The 21127-nt window shown below is 35.3% G+C and overlaps 1 protein-coding gene across 1 annotated transcript; it reads right to left on the reverse strand.

Moving 5' to 3' along the window:
- Positions 1-1165: 1165 nt before the first annotated feature.
- On the reverse strand, positions 1166-6526 carry LOC132167863 (uncharacterized). Its single transcript, XM_059578904.1, has 3 exons — positions 6167-6526; positions 4469-4718; positions 1166-1551 (listed from the first exon to the last, which is right to left on the reverse strand). The coding sequence occupies exons 1-3, from the start codon at positions 6524-6526 to the stop codon at positions 1166-1168; spliced, it is 996 nt and encodes a 331-aa protein (XP_059434887.1).
- Between the last annotated feature and the right edge of the window lie 14601 nt (positions 6527-21127).

Consider the following 21127-nt stretch of genomic DNA (forward strand, 5'->3'; position numbering starts at 1 on the left):
AAAATACATTTGGAAGTTCTTGGTCCTAATTTAGATCTTTTAAAATCAGGCAACCTAACATAAGCTAGGCACCCCCACAATTTAAAATAATTTATATTGGGTTTACGTTTAAACCATAACTCATAGGGGGAAAAATTATTTCTTTAAGAACGCACTCTATTTAATATGTGAATTGCAGAAAAAATAGCTTCACCCTAAAGATTTACAAGCAAACCAGAATGGTTAAGCATTGCATTTACCATATCCATGAGTGTTCTATTTTTTCTTTCTGCTACACCATTTTGTTGTGGTGTATAAGGTGTTGTTCTCTCATGAATAATACCATTAATTTCACAGAAATTGTCAAAGTCATTATTAAAATATTCTCAACCTCTATCACTTCTTAATGATTTAATCTTGTAACCAAGTATATTTTCAACTTCAGCTTTATAAATTTTAAACATATCTAAAGCTTCATCTTTTGTTCTAATCAAATAGAGATAAGCATATTTAGACAAATCATCTATAAAAGTAATAAAATATCTTTTACCACCACTTGTAATTTTACCACTCAAATCACATACATCAAAATGTATTAATCCAAGTAAATTCGAAGATGATCTATTAACACTTGAAAACGGTTTTCTAGTTAACTTTGTTTTAACACAGATTTCACATTTATCTCCATCATCATGCAAATTGGAAGGCAGCAATCTTAATTTAACCATACAATTCACAAAATTATAATTTACATGTCCTAATCTAGCATGACATAATGAATAAGAGTCAACAATATAAACAGAAACATTCTTCTTTATTAAATTGAGTTTAAACATTCATTTACAGCAAATCCTTTGCCCACAAACATGCCATTTTGGGTCAAGACAAATTTGTCAAACTCAAATACAAGTATATAGCCATGTTTGGACAAAAGACCACCAGAAACCAGATTCTTTCGAATCTCTGGTGCGTGAAATACATCAATAAGAGTAACTATTTTTCCAGAAGTAAATTTCAACACAATAGTGCCTTTTCTAACTACTTTGGTGGTAGTTGGATTTTCCAGGTAGAGTTCAATCTTATCACCAACTTTCTCATATTTTTTGAAGAGATTTCTATCTCCACAGATGTGACGAGTTGCACCAGTATCAACCCACCAACTTGAATCATTGATTACCATATTCACTTAAGAAATTACTGCAATAAGATTTGCTTCAACATTGTTGGCATGTTCCTTCTTCTTCAGAACTCTGCAATTCTTGATGAAGTGCCCAGGCTTCTTGCAGTAATGACAAATCGCATTTTTCTTGAAATTGCCCTTTTTCTTTGAACCTATTTTACTAGGACCACTAAATTCATATTTGGGCTTTTTCCCTTTTTTGTTGTCTATTTCAACAACATGGGCAGATTTGCTCATTTCAGCCTTTTCTTCAAGTTTGTCTCGAAGCCTTGACTCTTCTTCAATACGAAATTGTCTCTGAAGACCTTCCAGAGTCGGATCATCACCTTTTCTCTTAAGTGACTTACGGTAATCCTTCCAAGTTGGTGGCAATTTGGCAATAATAGCACCCACTTGAAGTTTTTCATCAATTGTGAAAAATCTAAAACGACTCCAAACGACACCTATTCAAATGTCTAGGTGATTCACAAATATTAAGCGGAATAAGATCTGACCTAACAATCAATAATCAACCAAATACAGATATGTAATGAAAATCAAGAACACAGATATTTGGTTATGAAGAGGAAACCATTTAGAGAACTCTCTAAATGTAAAACCTCTCCGGGGCAGCCAAACCCAGAAAATCAATCCACTATAAGAAGAATAAGGAATACAAGAAGAATTACAAAACCTTTGCAATTTACTCTTCCTTGTACACGACAAGCGACCCACTTGACTTCTACCGCAGTAGCCCTTTCCAGAACATCTGGCACAATCCTTCTACTTGATCTCCTTTACCGGAACTCCGGTAGACTTCGGTTGTATATGATCTGTGATGAAGACACAACATTTAACTCTAAGAGAGACTAACCCTAACGCTCAATATCTTAAACGCTTTCTTAGCACATGGAATTCTTATGTGGAATTCCTTACAATTTCGTGCATAACAACTCTCTATATATAGATTACAAGAAAACCTAGTACTAGTTGAAATGGGAAGAAAAACTAGTTCTAGTTGGAATAGGATTCATCCAAATTTTTTTTCTTATCTTACGAGACGATTTTCGCATAGCTAACTTTCGAATTTTGAAAATCTTATTTCACAAAGATTTGTAGTATTTTGTGTTAGCTTTCCAATGCCGCTGGTTTCACCTGAATCCGATTCTTGAGCCAAAAGTTATGGTCCAAATACTGATACATGTGCAGGATACGAAATTTAATCAAATCCTATTTTAACTCTAATTAAAGAATTCCGATTTGATTAAGCTTAACCATATCATATAGGTCTTCTATTATGATTGGTTAAGCTTAACCACATCTTCTAGGTCTTCTCTTGACATAACACCTCGTATGTATGCACTGCTGACGGGATTGCAGATGAATGTATTTTGTCACTGAATTTAATAATTCAAAACCCAACAAACTCCCCTTTTGACAATTCTGTGACAAAAATTACAAGATACATCTGAATAGATAACTCCTATTTCCTGAAACACTCACAAAACATATTAAACGTATGTAGAATAAAAATACCCAATGTACCAATAATATAACAGATTTGAATAGAATATAATCATGAATAGCTCACCAAATCTGTTAAAACACAAAACGAATATCTTTCATAGATGCAACAAGTATATCAAAATCAAAATCATCTACGGTGTTCTATCTGTTCCCAGTCTGCTATTCCTAGTTTGCACTCTCTGAAACTTTCTCTCCCCTTTTTGTCATGAATGGACAAAGGGCAGTAAAACACCAATAAGCCCAAGGAAAGTCAGAGAAACATAAACATGATCAAAACTATGAATGCATAATGAGTGAAATGCAAGAGCTGATAAAAAAATTCTCCCCCTCAGTGAATGACATAAAAAAAATCAGAATTTTTTTTTTTTTTTTTTCTCAATATAAGACTCGTTATGTCAAATACACTCACATGATAAAACATAAAAGACTCATGTATTAAGCAATGATTATCCGGTAATATCTCAAAATGTCCAAAATATACATGAGAATAAAAAAATATGAAACAAAAGTTTTTTCAACACAAGCAAAGCAACATGTTCGACTCGACCCATGCTTGTGTGTTGTGTGTGAAAGCTAACCATCAAGTAAGTTTAAGAACTTATACGGTAATGGGATAGGCTAGCAAGCAAAAACTTAAATTACCTCATGGGAAGATTGACATGTATATCTAAACAAAAGTCAAACCTTGCTAGGGCCGTGTCACCCTCATCCAATACACTTCCCATGTAGTAGTAGCACATACTCAAACATTGTCCGGTAGTGACCGTTTCTTTCCACAATGAATATGGTCACAACTATTTCTATAGGGACAAGTTGAGCACAAATAAGACATAGTGAAATAGATTCTTTTTGGAATATGTTCATATGTTTTCTTGTTTCACTATTTTTTTCTTTGAGAACGTGTCTTTAATCATTTAGTGCTTAAACCAAATTAGAGGAATGCTGGAATTTTTAGGTCCTAGGTTCAACTAGCATTTGGTCAATTTGATAGACACAACTAGTCAATCTTCTTCATATGGTTGCCTAACATAACTCACCCTTAAGGCCAAATTCATACTCAATTTAAGCTTAAATGTGCACAAGAGTTCAAGCATAGGTAAAATGTACCATAGAAGCATAAGCTTAGGCCAAAAAAAACAATCAGTCCATTAATAAATATTCATCCCATGTATAGTAAGCACATTTTGAGATATAAGGAATTGGATCCATGAAGTATACATGAGAAATTTATGGACTATCAAAGTGCATATGACAAAAATAAGGAGACAACCTAAAAACTATATTTTTGTCTTTTTGAATTTTTTTTTTTTTAAATAAAATGCACAAAATTAATGCAATGCATATATATGCAAAACTGAAATTAAAAAAAACAAACAAAAACAAAAAAAATAAATGCAATGCAATGCAATGAATGCTACATGCTTTAGGATATGAAGAAATATGCAAGACAACCAATCCTAAGCATGTTATGGACCACCTTACTTTAAGTGAGTTCACCACCACTCCCCCTCAAAGGGTGAATGGTATCGACCTTCCTAACCCAAACCTTCTTAACCCTAGGTACAGATTTGTGACTCTTGTCAAACTCATCTAACCTAGATAACACTCCCTTCATCATTATGCATAGTCCCTCAAAACCTTTCCTAGAATATGAATTCTCACTCTTATGCTCACGAGGTCTCAACTTAAAACAGTTAGGTCGAATATGACCAACTTTTCTACAATGATGGTAGGTAGGGACAAATTTCGGAGAAACTTGTCTCATATGAGGAGGGATATACATATACTTAGATCTAGACAAACATGACTCTACACCACCTTTTTCTTTCTTAGGAGCAGCCTTTTTATTCCAAGGTCTTTGGGATTTCAACTTAGAACAATTTGGTCTAATATGACCAATAATCCCACAATGGTGGCATGTAGGAACAAACTTTGCATGAGTTTGTTTCCTTGAAAGAGCCTTGAATTCGGGCTTCACACAAGTATTCATACAAGAAGTTTTGCCCTTATCCAAGCAAGCTATATTGGCTTTGACTTCTTCAACTTTCACATGCTTAACAAACAAAGTTTTTCTTTCAGAATTAGAAGCATGTGAAGTAGAGGCACCCAATTTATCAATAAGCATAGTATTTTCAGATTTCAAAGAGTCAATTAAGGCATGTGATTTAGACAAATTAATAACCAAAGACTCTTTCTCATGCTCAACATCATTAAGCTTTTTAAGGGAAATTTGATGATGATGAGTTAATTTAACAAATTTCTTAAAGAGCTTGTTATAGGCCATCTGAAGGTCAATCTCCTCATCAGAATCCATGCTAAGGGATTGAGGAGTATTCATAGCAAAGGAGTCAAGGATCTCACTCAGGAATTTAATCCAAACAAAGTGAACCCGCTCTGATACCAATTGAAAAATCTAAAACGACTCCAAACGACACCTATTCAAATGTCTAGGTGATTCACAAATATTAAGCGGAATAAGATCTGACCTAACAATCAATAATCAACCAAATACAGATATGTAATGAAAATCAAGAACACAGATATTTGGTTACGAAGAGGAAACCATTTAGAGAACTCTCTAAATGTAAAACCTCTCCGGGGCAGCCAAACCCAGGAAATCAATCCACTATAAGAAGAATAAGGAATACAAGAAGAATTACAAAACCTTTGCAATTTACTCTTCCTTGTACACGACAAGCGACCCACTTGACTTCTACCGCAGTAGCCCTTTCCAGAACATCTGGCACAATCCTTCTACTTGATCTCCTTTACCGGAACTCCGGTAGACTTCGGTTGTATATGATTTGTGATGAAGACACAACCTTTAACTCTAAGAGAGACTAACCCTAACACTCAATATCTTAAACGCTCTCTTAGCACATGGAATTCTTATGTGGAATTCCTTACAATTTCGTGCATAACAGCTCTCTATATATAGACTACAAGAAAACCTAGTACTAGTTGAAATGGGAAGAAAAACTAGTTCTAGTTGGAATAGGATTCATCCAAATTTTCTTCCTTATCTTGCGAGATGATTTTGGCATAGCTAACTTTCGAATTTTGAAAATCTTATTTCACAAAGATTTGTAGAATTTTGTGTTAGCTTTCCAATGCCGCTGGTTTCACCTCAATCCGATTCTTGAGCCGAAAGTTATGGTCTGAATACTGATACATGTGCAGGATACGAAATTTAATCAAATCCTATTTTAACTCTAATTAAAGAATTCCGATTTAATTAAACTTAACCATATCATATAGGTTTTCTATTATGATTGGTTAAGCTTAACCACATCTTGTAGGTCTTCTCTTGACACAACACCTCGTGTATGCACTGCTGACTGGATTGCAGATGAATGTATTTTGTCACTGAATTTGGCAATTCAAAACCCAACAAATTGGAATGCCCTTTGAATACAATTGTTGGACAATAAGTTGAATCTCATGAACCTGATTCAAAATAGGCTTATTATCCACCATTTTAAAATCAAAATAATTACTTACCATATAGCTTTTGTTGCTAGAATTCTCAGTTTTGTATTTGTTCTCCAATGCCTCCCAGATCTCTCTTGCAAACTTCTTTGGTGCATACATATCGAACAGTGGATCAGTGAGGGTGTTAAGGATACTCCCCCTACATGTGTAGTTGTCTTCCTCCCATTTGAACTTCACATCAGTTTGTTCATTAGTTGCTCCTTCCGCAGGGACATTCGGACAGGGTGTGTCGAGCACATAACAAACCTTCAATGTTGTCAATAGAAATTCAACTTTTTCCTTCCAGCATTTGTAGTTGTTGCCATCAAAATGATCCAATTTGGAAAGATCTTGTGGCATCACATTTAAAGAAGTAATAGCAGAATTCATTGTTAGAAGTGCCATTGAAGAATGCAAAGTGTTTATCTAAAAATTGTTGGAGATAAAGATGTGGGAATGCAGGGAAAAAATAATCGTAGAATACAAACAGAATGAGAAGTAAATGAAATCTGGACAGTAAGGCGATTGTGACTCTATCTTTTAGATAAACATTGCCTCCCACTTGTATTAGAAGTCTTGCAAAAGGGAATCAAAGCAATCTTATCCTCAGGATACAATACTGCCCGATGTAGTGTGTAGATTGCAAACTCTGAACACTATCCAGAACAGAAATATTTTGTAATAGCTGTTAATAATGGTGAGAGGAAGAGATAAAATAAAATTATCTGTAAAATATAATAAAACTAATGGGAATTAAACTATATCTATATAATTCCATATTATCTCAGAAGCAGTTTTTTTAATTGAAATAACGGTTACATATATTTTAAAATCTAATGTTGAAAAAGCAGTTGAAACTTGAAAACACATGATCTTATCAGTTGAAACTTGAAAACACATGATCTCATATAACATAATAATAGGAGATAGTGATGAAGTGGTGGTTACCAATCAAAACAAGATAATAAGATAAAAAGTTATTTATTTAAAATAAATGACTATTAAAACATGATAATAGGAGATTAGTTATTTATTTGAAATTCAAAATAATCATGAAATAATAATAAATTCGAAATTTTAGTTTCATAAAATAATATCAACATTGGATACAATGGATCCAACAATGCATTACTACTTCCTCTTTCTCTATTTTGTTGGATGGTGCTGCTTTTGGGTTCTGAAATTCTTTCTAAATTGATTGAAAGAGAAGAGAATTTAGGTCTCCTTCACGGTATTAGGATGACCAAATTATGTCCTTTGATTTCTCATTTATTATTTGCTGATGATGTGATTATCTTCTTTAGGGATAATGAGATTGAAGCTGGTGTGGTTCTGAAACGCCTTAAGACTTATTCCTCTTGGTCTGGGCAATGCATTAATATGTCGAAGTATGCTGTTTTTTTCAGTAGAAATTGTTGTCCTAAAGCAAAGGCTTCTGTTAACAGGATTCTCAACTTAGCTCAAATTCTAGCTCGAGCTAAATACCTTGGTATTCCTCATCTTTTGCATAGGAGGAAGCAGGATTCCTTTGTTGAGCTTAAAGACATAATTTTTGCCAAAATTACGAGGTGGAAAGCTTGTCTTTTATCCCAGGCTGCAAGGACTACTTTAGTAAAATCAGTGGCTAATTCTATCCTTACTTATCTCATGTCCTTATTTCTTATTCCTAAATCTTTATGTTCGGTTATCAATTCGGGTCTAAGAAAATTTTAGTGAGGTTACTCTCAAGATAAGAAGCATTGCCTCCTTTCTTGGAAGAATATCTGTATGCCTAAAGCTTTGGGAGGTTTGGGTATTCGTTCTATGGAGTCTTTGAATAATTCACTACTTGCTAGGCTTGGTTGGAAGATGACTTCGAATCAGTTTCTCTTTTGAGTTGACTCTCTTAGAGGCAAGTATCCAAAGAATGGTATTTCTTTTTTGAATGCCCTTCTATTCCATCTTCTTCTTGGCTCTGGAAAGGTTTGGTTAAGAATCGGAGGATTGTTGAAAATGGTGCTTGTATTAGTATTTCTTGTGGTGTTAATGCGGATCATTGGAATTCTCATTAGATTCCCTTGATGCCTAATTTCAGACCAACTCCTAATGCTAACTTGGTGAATTTTCCAGCTTTTATGGTGGCTAATCTTATGATTCTAGGTAGGTAGGTTTGAAATTCTCATCTTTTAGAAGATCTCATTGATGCTCCCATTGTGCAAAATATTTTAAGTATTCATTTGCCCTCTCAACCTTCTTTTGATAAGTGGACATGGGTTCCTTTTTGTGCTAGGATTTTTTTTCTGTGAAGTCTGCTTATGATCTTTCTTTTAGTATGGGTGGAAGACCCTCTCCTCTTTCCTCAGATGCTTGGTTGGTCATTTGGTGTAGTAACCCAAATAATTAACTAAGCTTAGGTTGCTTAGTTAGAGTGTTAATTTGGACTTTAGGTCACTAGAGACAGCTAGAAGTCATTTTGGAAATTTTGGACTTTCAGACCGAACATATGTTCTTGTCTGTAGTAGAGGACGTACACGGGGGGACCACCGTACGTATGTTGATGATAGTACACCATACTCTGCCAATAATACACGGACGTACGATGGGGGACCACCCGACATACACTACTTTTTGAAATACCCCTTGGATAATACTTGGACGTACGCTACAGCCTTTGGACCACTGGCTAAACAGTACCAAACGTACGCCTCAATAGTACCGGATGTCCGCTATTTTTCAGAAGAGTTTGTGAGCATCTCCTGCTTTTCTCCTTTATAAATACTAACCTTACTCTCGCCTCTTTTTTTCGTTCAAACACGCCCCTAGGCTCACAGAAACCCCTTTTGTGAGTGTGTTCTTGTGAGATTGTGTGTTTTATGGAGAATAAGATGTGTTTTCTTGAAGGTTGCTCTGCGTTTAACTTTTCTTTCTAAGTTGTTATGCTCTTTTAATGCTTTCTAGAGTAGCTTAGACGTTGGTTTGAAACTTTAGACATGTTATACAATTGATCTTGTTTAGAGTTGGGCTTAGCATTCCATTGTGTTTTCTATTGCATGGAGACATTGTTTTGAGATAGGAGGTCCTAAATATCCTTTCGGTAGCCTTAGAAATTGATTTGGGAGGTTAGGAGGACAAATGAACCAAATGAGGTTCTACCTGAAACTTTCTGAGTGGACATACGGCCACAAGACTGGACGTAAGAGCCTTTTGGGTGGACGTACAGTCATAACCCGGACGTATGGTTAAAAGTGTTCCAGGAAACGCCACTTTGGCCAGTCATTTGATAACCTCTGTTTTTCATTTTCTAGGTTCGTTCTAGTTGAATTTAGATCTAATGATAGGTCTTTTCTCAATATTCGAGGGAGCCTCAAGGAAATTTTACGGAGGAACCTTATGACCCAGGTGAGTACAAACTCACATGGATGCTTGTTGTTACTTCCGCATTGCACGTCTATATATATATATATATCAAACATGCTTATTTTGCGACTCTCATGAAATACATTTTGGAACTATTGTGAACTCTCTTTTATGAAAACGTGTGTTGATTAATAGGATAATAATGAGGCTTGTAAAACTATGCATGTAAAAGACTGATAAGATTAATTGCATCGTATGACATGGTACACCGGTATGTGCAGGATAACAGCTATGAGCTTATTATACAAGTTAACTTTAGGGTCAAATGTGTGTGTGTGTGGGCTTTGGATCCAATAGTTTCGTGACCAAGGCGCAGCCTTTCCTTATGAATGGTCACTTAGGACGAACATCATTAGTGGTGTGGGTCATCCGAGGTTAGACTCGGTCGTGTCACTAATGTTATGTATGGTATCGTGCAATATTCGGGGCACCGGTGTTGTACTACAGGTCCCTTGGACATCGTTTACTCTGCTGAGAAGGGGTAATATTTCGGGTAGACCATATGATTGAACTATTACTGTTACTCATGATTATAAGCATATATTATATCTATATCGCATCCATGATAAACTGTCAACTCATAATGTTGCATGTGCTTTATAAACAACTGAGTTCACCATTTCATGACGGATACGTCATGTGCATTTATACTCACTAAGTCGTCGAACTTACCCTTGTATTATTTCCCTTTTTCTCTATATGTACAACTCTGCGGTTATAGATAGTTTAACAAAGGTGGATACCGCGAAGCTTCCGGTTATTGTGGAGGATTCGACCCAAGAGATACTTGAGGACTTATTGCAAGCTTAGGTGGGTACTTATGGTAACTAGTACTTTTGAGTTATGTTGTAAACTTAAAGCTTTTATGCATGATTGCATATTAAGGTATAACATGAATCCCTTGTAAAAATGATGACTTGTATAGTGTGATTTTAGCTACTTGATGATCTTTGGTAGATGCTTTGGCTGTAATGATTATGTCTATAGAATTTTAATATTTTTCGCTGTTTAGTATCCTCTCTTTTTGAAGAGTAGAAGTCCCTGAGTCTTGTTCGGAGTGAAATAAGGCTAGGAGACGAACCGTGAAGTTAATTACCAGTTAATTAATTTTCGAGGCATTACATTTGGGGTCTAAAACTCCAAGCTAGGTTAAAACATCTTTTATGGAAGGTCGCTTGGGATATTTTGCCTTCTAGAGATAAAATTGGGAGTTTTGTGGTTTCGGATGATCAAGAGGCTTGGTTGTGTTCTTTTTGTAAAGGACCGGTGGAATCACTCTCTCATATTTTTTTGGATTGTCATTTGGTTAGAATTCTTTGGAGAAGCTCCCCCTGGCCTCTCTCACTTTTGGTTTTTTCTTCTAGTCCTATTTCGGATTGGGTGATAGCTCTCCTTTCTCCGGTGACTGCTATTGGTATTCCTAAGGTTGATGTGAGCAAATTCCAGCTTTATGCTTCCCTTATATGGATTTTATTTGGAGAGTTAGGAATCTGTTAATTCATGAAGGTAAGTAGCCTTCTCCGAGTACAACGATTCTTCAAATCTCCAATATTTTTAATAATCATAATAATGCTTGAAGGGATCTTGCTCTTCCTTCCATTTGGACGCCTCCGATAGCTGGTTGGATAAAAAGGAATTTTGATGTTGCGGTGAGAGGCTCATTTGCAATTGCTGCAGCGGTGATCAGTTATGAAAATGGTTCCATTTTTGCACCTGCTACTCATAAACTTATTTCCATTGATGTTTTGCAAGGTGAAGCTCATGCAGCCCTTTCAATGGTTCGTTTGGTTGCTTCTATGGGTTTGGGTCCTATCTTGATTGAAGGGGATGCTCTCCTTGTTAGTTTAGCTATTAATAGCCCTGCTCTTTTTTCTTTTTGGTCTTTTGTTAATTGTATTTCTGATATTAGTTTAACTCTTTCTTCCTTTCAAAGTTGGAATGCTTGAAAGTGCTCGATGTGCCAATTTTAGAGCACATGCTTTAGCTCAATGAGCCGCTTCTAATCGTGTTTTTAGAAGCATTCCCACAGAATCTCTCATTCTCTCTTTCATTCGGATCAGAAATGGGAAAGATCCTCCACTGTAACCTTTTTCCTTATTCAACTGAAAAAAAAAAAAAAAAAAAAAAATAGTCTGAAAATTTAATTACATGAAACTTCACAAGAAATGAAAATTTTCAACAAAAAAAAAAACCTAAATGGTTGATTTAAATTGTTATACAACTTAAAGAAGAGAAATTTAACTCATTTGAATCCTCATATCGTAAGTCTGAAGACCATAACTCGCTTGAATCCTTAAATTGTTGTGCAAATTTTTTTAAATGGTATATATTTTTTTTCTTAAGGTTAAATGTCTTTCTAGTACCTGTGTTTTGCATCAAAATCAAAAAGACACTTTGATTTTCAAAAATATCACAAATGGTATCTATGGTAAGCAAATAAACACACTTACACGTGGACGGGTACCTATGTGTGTATAGGATTAGTAATCCCATGGGAATAGACTATTCTCAGAAATAGAGTGTTATCAAACAAATGACTAGCTATACCTAGTGTTAGCTAGTCCAATCCAAGGGTCTAATTCGCGAACCAAACGGGGCCTTAGTACTTCTGTCATGATTATGTTAGTGTTTTTTTTACGGAGCTCCACATCACCCTTACACGTGGATGGGTACCTATGGTTTGCGACATGTTGCATGGTACATGTGTTTTTAGGTGCCACGTCAGATTAAAAAATATTTAAAATAATATGTAATACAAAAAAAAAAAAAAAAAAACCAAAAACTTGAAATCACAAATTAACAAACTAAAAAAAAAAAAATCTAGGGAGGTTGGTTGGGGCCGCCCCATTTTGGCCATAAGGGGTGGCCGACCACCCCCATTTTAGCTAGGGATGGCTTGAGCCACCCCCAATGGGCAGCTAGGGGGTGGCCAAACCACCCCCATAGGCCATGGGGGTGGTTCGGCCACCTCCAATTTGCAAAATGGGGTTGGCCCAACCATCCCCAAAAGCCTTGGGGGTGGCTCGGCCACCCCAAGCCACCCCTGTTTGACTTGGGGTTTTGGCGACTCAGTTGGTTTGGGGGTGGCTAAACCACCTCCATGACCCTTGGGGTGGCCAAACCACTCCCATAACCCTTAGAGATAGTTTGACCACCCTCAAGGGCCAAATAAAAAAAATTAAGGCTTTACCTTTGTGGGTGTCCGAACCACCCGCAAGGACTGTGGGGTGGCCGAAGCCACCCCCAGGCAAAACGGGGGTGTCCGAGCCACCCCCAAAGGCAAACCCTTAATATATATATATATATATATATATATATATATATATATATATTATTTGGCTAGCCTTTGGAGGTGGCGAACCACCCCCAAAGACCACCATGGGATTGTTGACCACCCAGTTAAGCAGCTTGGGGTAAATTTGTTACTACAGTTGCAATTTAGCCCTAAATTTAAAATGGGGGTGGTTATGGCCAAAATGGGGTGGCCAGCCACCCCAACCAACCTCCACATAAATTTTTTTTATTGTTATTATTTTTTTAAGTTTGTTAATTGGTGATTTCAAGGTTTTTTTTTTTAAATATATTTTTTAATCTAACGTGACACCCAAAAACATAGGGTACGAGTCTACGGGTAAGAGAGACGTGGAGTTCTATAAAAAAAAAAAACTAACAGAATCATGACGGAAGTACCAAGTGGATTTATTTGCTTACACTATAAGTACCATTTGTGATATTTCTATAAACCAAGGTGTATTTGATTATGACGAAAAGCACATGCATTGAAAAGACATTTAACCATTTTTTTAAACTTGTGTCAAACTTTGTGAAGTATGAGATTATGGGTTTTTAACTTTGGATCCGGCTTATTTGCAGCACTTCTTTTGTAAAAAAAAAATGGGTCCAGATTTAACCAATTTATTTTATAACCAAATGTCGTCGTGTTTGGCAAACGTTTATGAGACTACTATGTTTTCCTGTGTATCTATTTCATAATTTTCATCCAAATTTGAATGGAGTGACGTGTCAAAGAATTAATTACCAGTTAATTTGTGTTCGGAGCGTCACGCTCTCTCACCCTATGGCTCTCTTAGCTCTTAAGGGACAAAAATTGGAGGCTAGGGGCGGAGGGTCCCTATTTATAAGCCCTCGTGTTCATCCTAAAAGTTCAGGTGTCAAAATCAAAAAAAAAAAAAAAAAAAAACACCAGACAGACGTCGAATGTTCGAGATCCAACTTCAAACGTTCACTATCGTGTGTTCGAGATCCAACTTTGAACATTCGGGCAACACAGAAAATTCTTAAAAGTCCAAAATTCTACCCTTAACACTAGAATCGATCCCAACACTCGCTTGTACCAATTTATAAATGTCAGGGTATTAGAGAGAGAGAGAGAGAGGACGAACGCTATTAGGATTTGGACTTCTATCCCTGAGAGGATTTGGACTTCTATCCCTAAGATCTGCCGAAGACCTCAATCTTTGAGTTATGGCTGGATTTTGTCATGATCAGCCATAAATAGTTACCTTTAATGGCAATTTTGTAATAGTTTGAACAGGGTTAGATATAATCTGTTACGAATTCCAATAATATTTGAAGTTGTCTGTCTAGTTAAGGGGATTAAATTTACTTTATTCTTGAAGTTTTAGGAGTTTTTTAATTCGAAATCGAATGTTTAAAAATTGGTAAGGTATTCCCTAATATTTCAAAAAAATTTAATTCAGATCATTTGTTACTAATTTTCGTTTAATTGGACGGAAATCATTCCACGTGCGTTTCACGTGAAATTTTGATGCCTTCTATTTTAATTTTGTCCTCATTAAAACCTATGAAATTACGTAATTACTTTCATTACAACCTATGAAATTGAAGATAATTACGTAATTTCATAGGTTTTAATGAGGGCAAACTTAAAATAGAGGGCATCAAAATTTCAACTGAGACGCATGTGAGATGATTTCTGTCAAATTAGACGAAAATTAGTAACGGATAGTTTGAATTGAAAATTTTTAAAACATTAGGAGAATACATTGCCAACTTTTAAAAATTGAGGTTTAAATTGAAAAACTTTTAAAATTTCAGGGGGTAAAGTGAATTTTCCCCTTAGTTAAGTTATGGTGTTGAATTCAAGTTATATAAGTGAGTTTGTAGTTTTCTTTTTTAATTTTTAATTTTTTTTTTTAAATAAGTCTATACATTCAATTTCTGGTTCTTAGAGGGCCTGTTTAGGTGTGCGTTTGAGGAGCCTAAGAATTTGAGAAATAAAACTTTTAAGTCAAAAAATGTTTTTTGGCAAAAGCTTAAAAATGAAGCTTTTGCCAAAAGTGCATTTTGACAATTTTTTGGCTTTTTAGATCCTTAAGGTGCTTTCAATTTTTTTAATATATATATATATATATATATATATATATTTTCAAACAAACTTTTTGAGTGTTAAATGTACTTTTAGACCACTCAAACACATACCCAAACAAACCCTAAGTCTATAGGAGCGTCGCATGGAATATGTATCGAATTATATATTTTAGTTGGGGTGTTACATGCAGTGCCAATACAAATTTCACCTTGCAGTGACCATTTTTTTTTTTTTTTTAAAGACACTTATTATAAAAGTAACAAATAATTTTACAAACTTGTAACCGTGTTTTTTTTTGGTAGATACAAACTTGTAACCTTAAATCAAGAGCCCTGGCTATAACCCTCATTTAATTTACCCATGGAGTTATCATATTTTTGTCAAAAGAATGCCTCCTTGCTAGCTATGGCATGACAAATAAATATCTATTTAATATTTTGACAAATAAATATCTATTTAATATTTAACTTTGAGTATTCTATCATGTCTCTTCATGTGTTTACAGCATGGTTGAGACTCACATTGATCGAAATGTTCATTCATGTTTCTATTATCGAAGAGACAATATCTGCATTTTTATATGCATTTATGAAAAATTTAAACAGAAAAATAGGAAATTAGAATTTATCTTTGCCAGCTAATTGGTTCTAACATTACTTGTTAATCAGCTAGTAATTGAAAATGATTTGCATGACTTTAACCAAAAAAAATACAAGTAAAAAAAACTTCTCAATTTGGCCACGTAAATTGTTGTTCATATACTATAAATATTGTGGTTTCTACGTACAAGACTACCAAACCATAAAAAGAATTCAAAGAAGACTTGGGAAAGATGGATTTAATGGTTGAAAAGGTTATGAAAGGAGTTTTTTTTTATGATAATGGTGGTGCTGGTCGTACAAGAAACCAACCCTTCATTTTCCGATCTCTCTCTGAATCATCCCCCCTCTCCAGTGGCGGATCCAGACGACTTATATTGGGGGTGCCGCTAAAATTTTTTTTGCGTCCTAAAAATTTTCTACACCCTAAAAATTTAGTAATTCACACAATATATGCATTACAACAAAATATCTATAAAAATTCGTATTCAAATTGATATATTATAAATGTAACGTGTTGGCACTATATGAAGAAAAAAAAAAAAAAAAACTTTCATTCCCAATACAGAAGTGTTTAGCTTGCTATAGACATGATTGAGCAACAACAACAAAAAGCTAAACAATAGCTTCAACAAACAAAGTAACCATTCAAAATATTATCTACCTATCACAAAGACATAATAATACAAACTACTTATTAATTACGAAATAAACTTGAGCGCAATTAATAGTGAATCAGAGGTATCTTAAGGGATTTCTTGAAAACGAACCAAACACAATAAGGTCTAGTCGAATGCTGTAAACCAATAAAAACAAATAATGAATTAGAAAAAGAAATAATTGAACCAAAAAAAAAAAAGTTATCTTCTAAATTGTCTTATAAACTTCCTCCCACACTAATTAATTTTAGTACTTCTATTTTAGTTTAAATTGTATTCTAAACTTTCTCACAAAAAAAAAAAAAAAAAACAATTCACATCTTCACACCTACTCCTTTATTTTTTTTTTAAATTTTTTTCTTCCTTAAAATTCCACTTCATTCCTTCTAGAATTTAATGCTTACATTTACTCTCATCATTTATTTATTTTTCTTCCTTCAAATTCCACTAACGCCTATCTTCGTCTTTTTGTCTTAGTTCGATCTCCTCACCTATTCTCTTTAATATATATTTTTTCTACCGTAAAACTCACCCTTCTACTGTCTCCAATTATTTCTTTTATTATTATGATTTTTTTCTTCCTTAAACTTCAGTCTTCAACTCACGCTCAAGCCTACTTCTCAGAGAAAAATAAAATAAAAAATAAACTCGTGCAAGCCTACAGCCTACTCCTTGCAGGTTTTTATTTTTTTTTCCTTAAAAAAATTTCATTCTTATCCTTTAACCACTCATTTCTTATCTTCTATTTCCAATTTTCCACCTTTCACGAGATAATACTCCTCACTCCTCACCTCCTCACTCCTCGCCAGACTCACCTCTTCTCTTCCCATCTCAAGACTAAGCCTTCAAAGTTCAAACAAATGAACAATCAAACATGAAACTCCCACTAGGACTACTACTACACAGTGCAGTGTGTCGTTGGGGTGCCGTGGGTTACATGGGTAGGAAAAAAGAATTTTTTTTTTTAAATCTTTGCGTGGCACCCCCAAAGACCAACGTGGCTCCGCCACTGCCCCTCTCTCATTCCTTTTTCGCATTCCCCTCCAATTATGTCTATCTCTCATTATAATGATGCTAAACTTCAAAGGAGTCATCCAAAGAGAAAAAATATTCCCAACGAAAAACACAATCCTGCTAGTACTACAACGGAGAAACAAGATCCTGGATCAATAAATACTCCTAATAAGGAAGAAGAAAGCCATAATTCAAAATTAGAAAATGCAAGAAGGGCATGTAAGAAAGAGTGTCACAAAAAGGACAAAGGGTTTAAAAAAGGGTCAGGTAGGTATCCCACTATGAAGCAGGAGTTTGAAAAATGTATGAATGATTGCTTGAAGAGAAAGATGCAAGAGCCTTAAGATTTTGAATTCAGTAAGAATTCATAACCTCTCTCTCTCTCTCTCTCTCTCTACTTTTGCCTCATCAACTAACAGTCAGTTTTGATTTTGCCCCACGAACTGACAAGTGTAACATTTAGATACATCAAACTATCAGGATGTTTTATTTAAGTTACTCTATTAGAGTCAGTCGTCTGTTTAGATGAAAAAGTTGTCACGTGCTATGCACGTGACCACTTTTCTCTCAACCTTCCTATAATGCCCTTTATTTCTTTAAAAGTAAAACTCATCCCGTGGTGGCCGGAGCACCAAAAATTGTTAGAGCATATCATGGAGTTCAAAAATAATAGTCACAGTATAAGACTATTACTGACTTACAGTTGAAGAATATCACTGAGTCACACTTGAAGACTATCACTGAGTTACAGGTGAATAGTTAAAGATTATCACCTAGCTAACCTAGCTAGAGTAGAAGTCTATTTGTATTCAACATGATTCTCCTATAAATAGGAGCATGTTATATTGTAAATATTACTCAGAGAAATAAGAGCTTAATGCAGCCTTAGGGCTTGATCTTGTGGATGTAGGTCATAGACCGAACCACGTATATCTCTGTGTCACTTTCTTATTATTTATGCTTTATTATTTTCGCATTATAAAATCTTTCATGGTATCAGAGCAAATAGGCTAAGGCCAATTGTTAGATCTTGGATTGCAATTTTCTTTTATGTTTCTTATCATTTGTTTCGATTGATTTCACAATCACGAAACCCGTTTATCTATATTGTTTTATTTTTGTTGAAAACAAAAAAAAAAAAAAAATTATCGTCAGTCAGATACATGTAGAGCCAACCCCAACCCACTTCCTTTGCCCGACCCTTACACGGCCATCACCGGTGTCGTTCTCAGCCCTTCAGTTCTCACGGCTCATTCACCGGCAGCCTTCACAACCTTACCTTGGTCATCAGAAACCCTTCGCCAGCGTCTCCAAGCAACCACGGTTGTCCTTGACCCGAAGGCCGTTCTGCAACGGAGAAGCTGGGTTTTTTGAATCATATTTTTTGAAGGCCACTGAGCTCCGCCCAGTCCGTTCCACAATCAGACTTCTGACGATCTGCACTGCGAGCCATCCACCATCGCACAGCTCTCCATTCAAGAACCCATCGCAGTGCCACCACACAACACCAACACAAAACCGGCGCTGCCACCAGTTGTCCATGCTCATCTCCCAAATTTCAACACCCAGCCGCAGCACCGGTCTTTGCCTCACCGTTCACAGCCCCGCTCCATCCGATTCAATCGCATCCATTCACGCCAGACTTTCAAGGGTTATTTTGTGGAGAAGAAGTGTTGTGTTTGGTTCCAGGTTTTGATTTAACTTTATCTGGGTGTGCAAATATTCCTATTCTAGTTTAGGAATATGCTATTCTGGTTTAAGCTTCAGATTTAGTTATGTTTGGTTATGGTCCTTATCCCAGCTTATGTAATCTGAAAATAAGATATTACTCCCAAAAAAAAAAAAAAAAGAAGGGCCCAAGATGCCCATTTTTTTTTCTCTCTTAGCCCATAGTTGGCTTTTCCTTTCTTTCTCTTTTAGCCCATAGTTGGCTTTCCCTTCTTAAAAGAGGCCATAGTTGCCCATTCTTCTTTCATATTAGGTCATTGGCCCATTATTTGTAATTTGGCATTCGTGGTATTGCTCATGCCAATTTTGGCCTTTGTGGTATTGTTTAAAACCTAGGCTTATTTTAGCCCACAGTTGGCACATACCGGCCATAGTAGCCGATGCCGGCCACAGTTGACGAAGTTCAAGTTCAAGAGCAGCCAATGTTTCAAATCCGGCGCCACCAACTCCACTCAACTACCTCAGCCGCCACCAACTCCAACGAGTTTCCGGTCACCATCTCAGCCTCATTGCCGACCAAAGAACAAACTCAAATTTTCACAAGTTTACACCTTGAGTTTGAGGAGAATGTTAGAGCATATCATGGAGTTCAAAAATAATAGTCACAGTATAAGACTATTACTGACTTACAGTTAAAGAATATCACTGAGTCACACTTAAAGACTATCACTGAGTTACAGGTGAATAGTTAAAGATTATCACCTAGCTAACTTAGCTAGAGTAGAAGTCTATTTGTATTCAACATGATTCTCCTATAAATAGGAGCATATTATATTGTAAATATTACTCAGAGAAATAAGAGCTTAATGCAGCCTTAGGGCTTGATCTTGTAGATGTAGGTCATAGACCGAACCACGTATATCTCTGTGTCACTTTCTTATTATTTATGCTTTATTATTTTCGCATTATAAAATCTTTCAAAAATAAGGTGGGGCTAACTCACATCCACTCCCATTTCCACTATCTGTTTTTTTCTTTTTTCTTTTTTTTTTTAATTAGACTACTTTTATTAATAAATAATTATAAAGGGTAATTTTTATTTTTTACTAGTCAAAATGAGGGGAATTTGGAAAGACTTTAGTCAAATATGACTTTTTCATCCAAACCATGATTGTAATTGCTAACGGAGCTGCTTAATTACTACAAAATGGTAGTTTAATGTATCTAAGTGATACACTTTCTAAAAGAATATGAGGACCGTGTTATACCCCCAAACGCCAAATTGACAAGATTGATTATGCAAACTCATAAATAACATGTACAACGAAAATTAAAACATCACAATCACAACACAAACTTGTTGACGAAGTGGAAAATTTGGGACAGTCAAACTCGAAAAATTACTATAAAATTACTTCAGAAGATTTAGATTGCAGATAGTAAAAAATACTTGAGAATCTATAGACTCTTGCCAGAAAATTTATTAGCTTTAATAAAGGGTAATTGATGATATCTTTGTGTGTTTTCACAAGTTTTGAAGAAAATGTCAAAGCACTTTGCTCAGATGCAGGCTATACAAGAACAGGTGGGCATATGCTTTCGCTGGCTACCTTATGATTCTTATGCTCTGCAGTTGAAATCTGGCAGCTTTTGAGTTGGCCATGGGAAAGAACTTTTTGTGATCTGAATGAATTCCTGATGTGATGCCCATACAGAAATCTTTGGATATATATATATAATAAAAAATAAAAAAAAAACTTATGAGCTCTTCTATGCTCAAGATAAAATAATTTTTGACATGTGCTTAATAAGGCTTCTGAGTGTTGTAATTTTTTTTTAACATCAGCACCTTTAATAGGTAAACTCTGCCAAATCCTTTGAGAAGGACTTTAAGGCTTTAAAAGCTAAATTGAGCGATAACCCCAAAGGGTTAGCAGATAAAAGAACACCACCCAACATACTCCATCAAGATTTAAGAAAATGTCAAGGTCATCAGTAACTCACCCAAAGATAATAATCTAGAATAGCAACCATAGTCAACCAAATTCCAAACAACTCCATTTGAAAGACTTGGACAAGTATTCTTTGCATACAGATATTATGCAAAAGCAAACCAGATTAAAAACCAAGAGAAAGTTGGCTCATGCTTTGGGAAGAACAAAGACAGAAATTCAGTCAGGATTCACAACTTCAATTAATAGAAGTCAATAATGTAAAATAAGAATGAAGTTAACTGAGAAACCAGCAATTGCTCCAACATAAAAGAAATTTGGGAAAACTTTCTCATCAGAATTGTTCAAAG

The sequence above is a fragment of the Corylus avellana genome, chromosome ca1, assembly GCF_901000735.1.
Source record: "Corylus avellana chromosome ca1, CavTom2PMs-1.0".
NCBI lineage: Eukaryota > Viridiplantae > Streptophyta > Magnoliopsida > Fagales > Betulaceae > Corylus > Corylus avellana.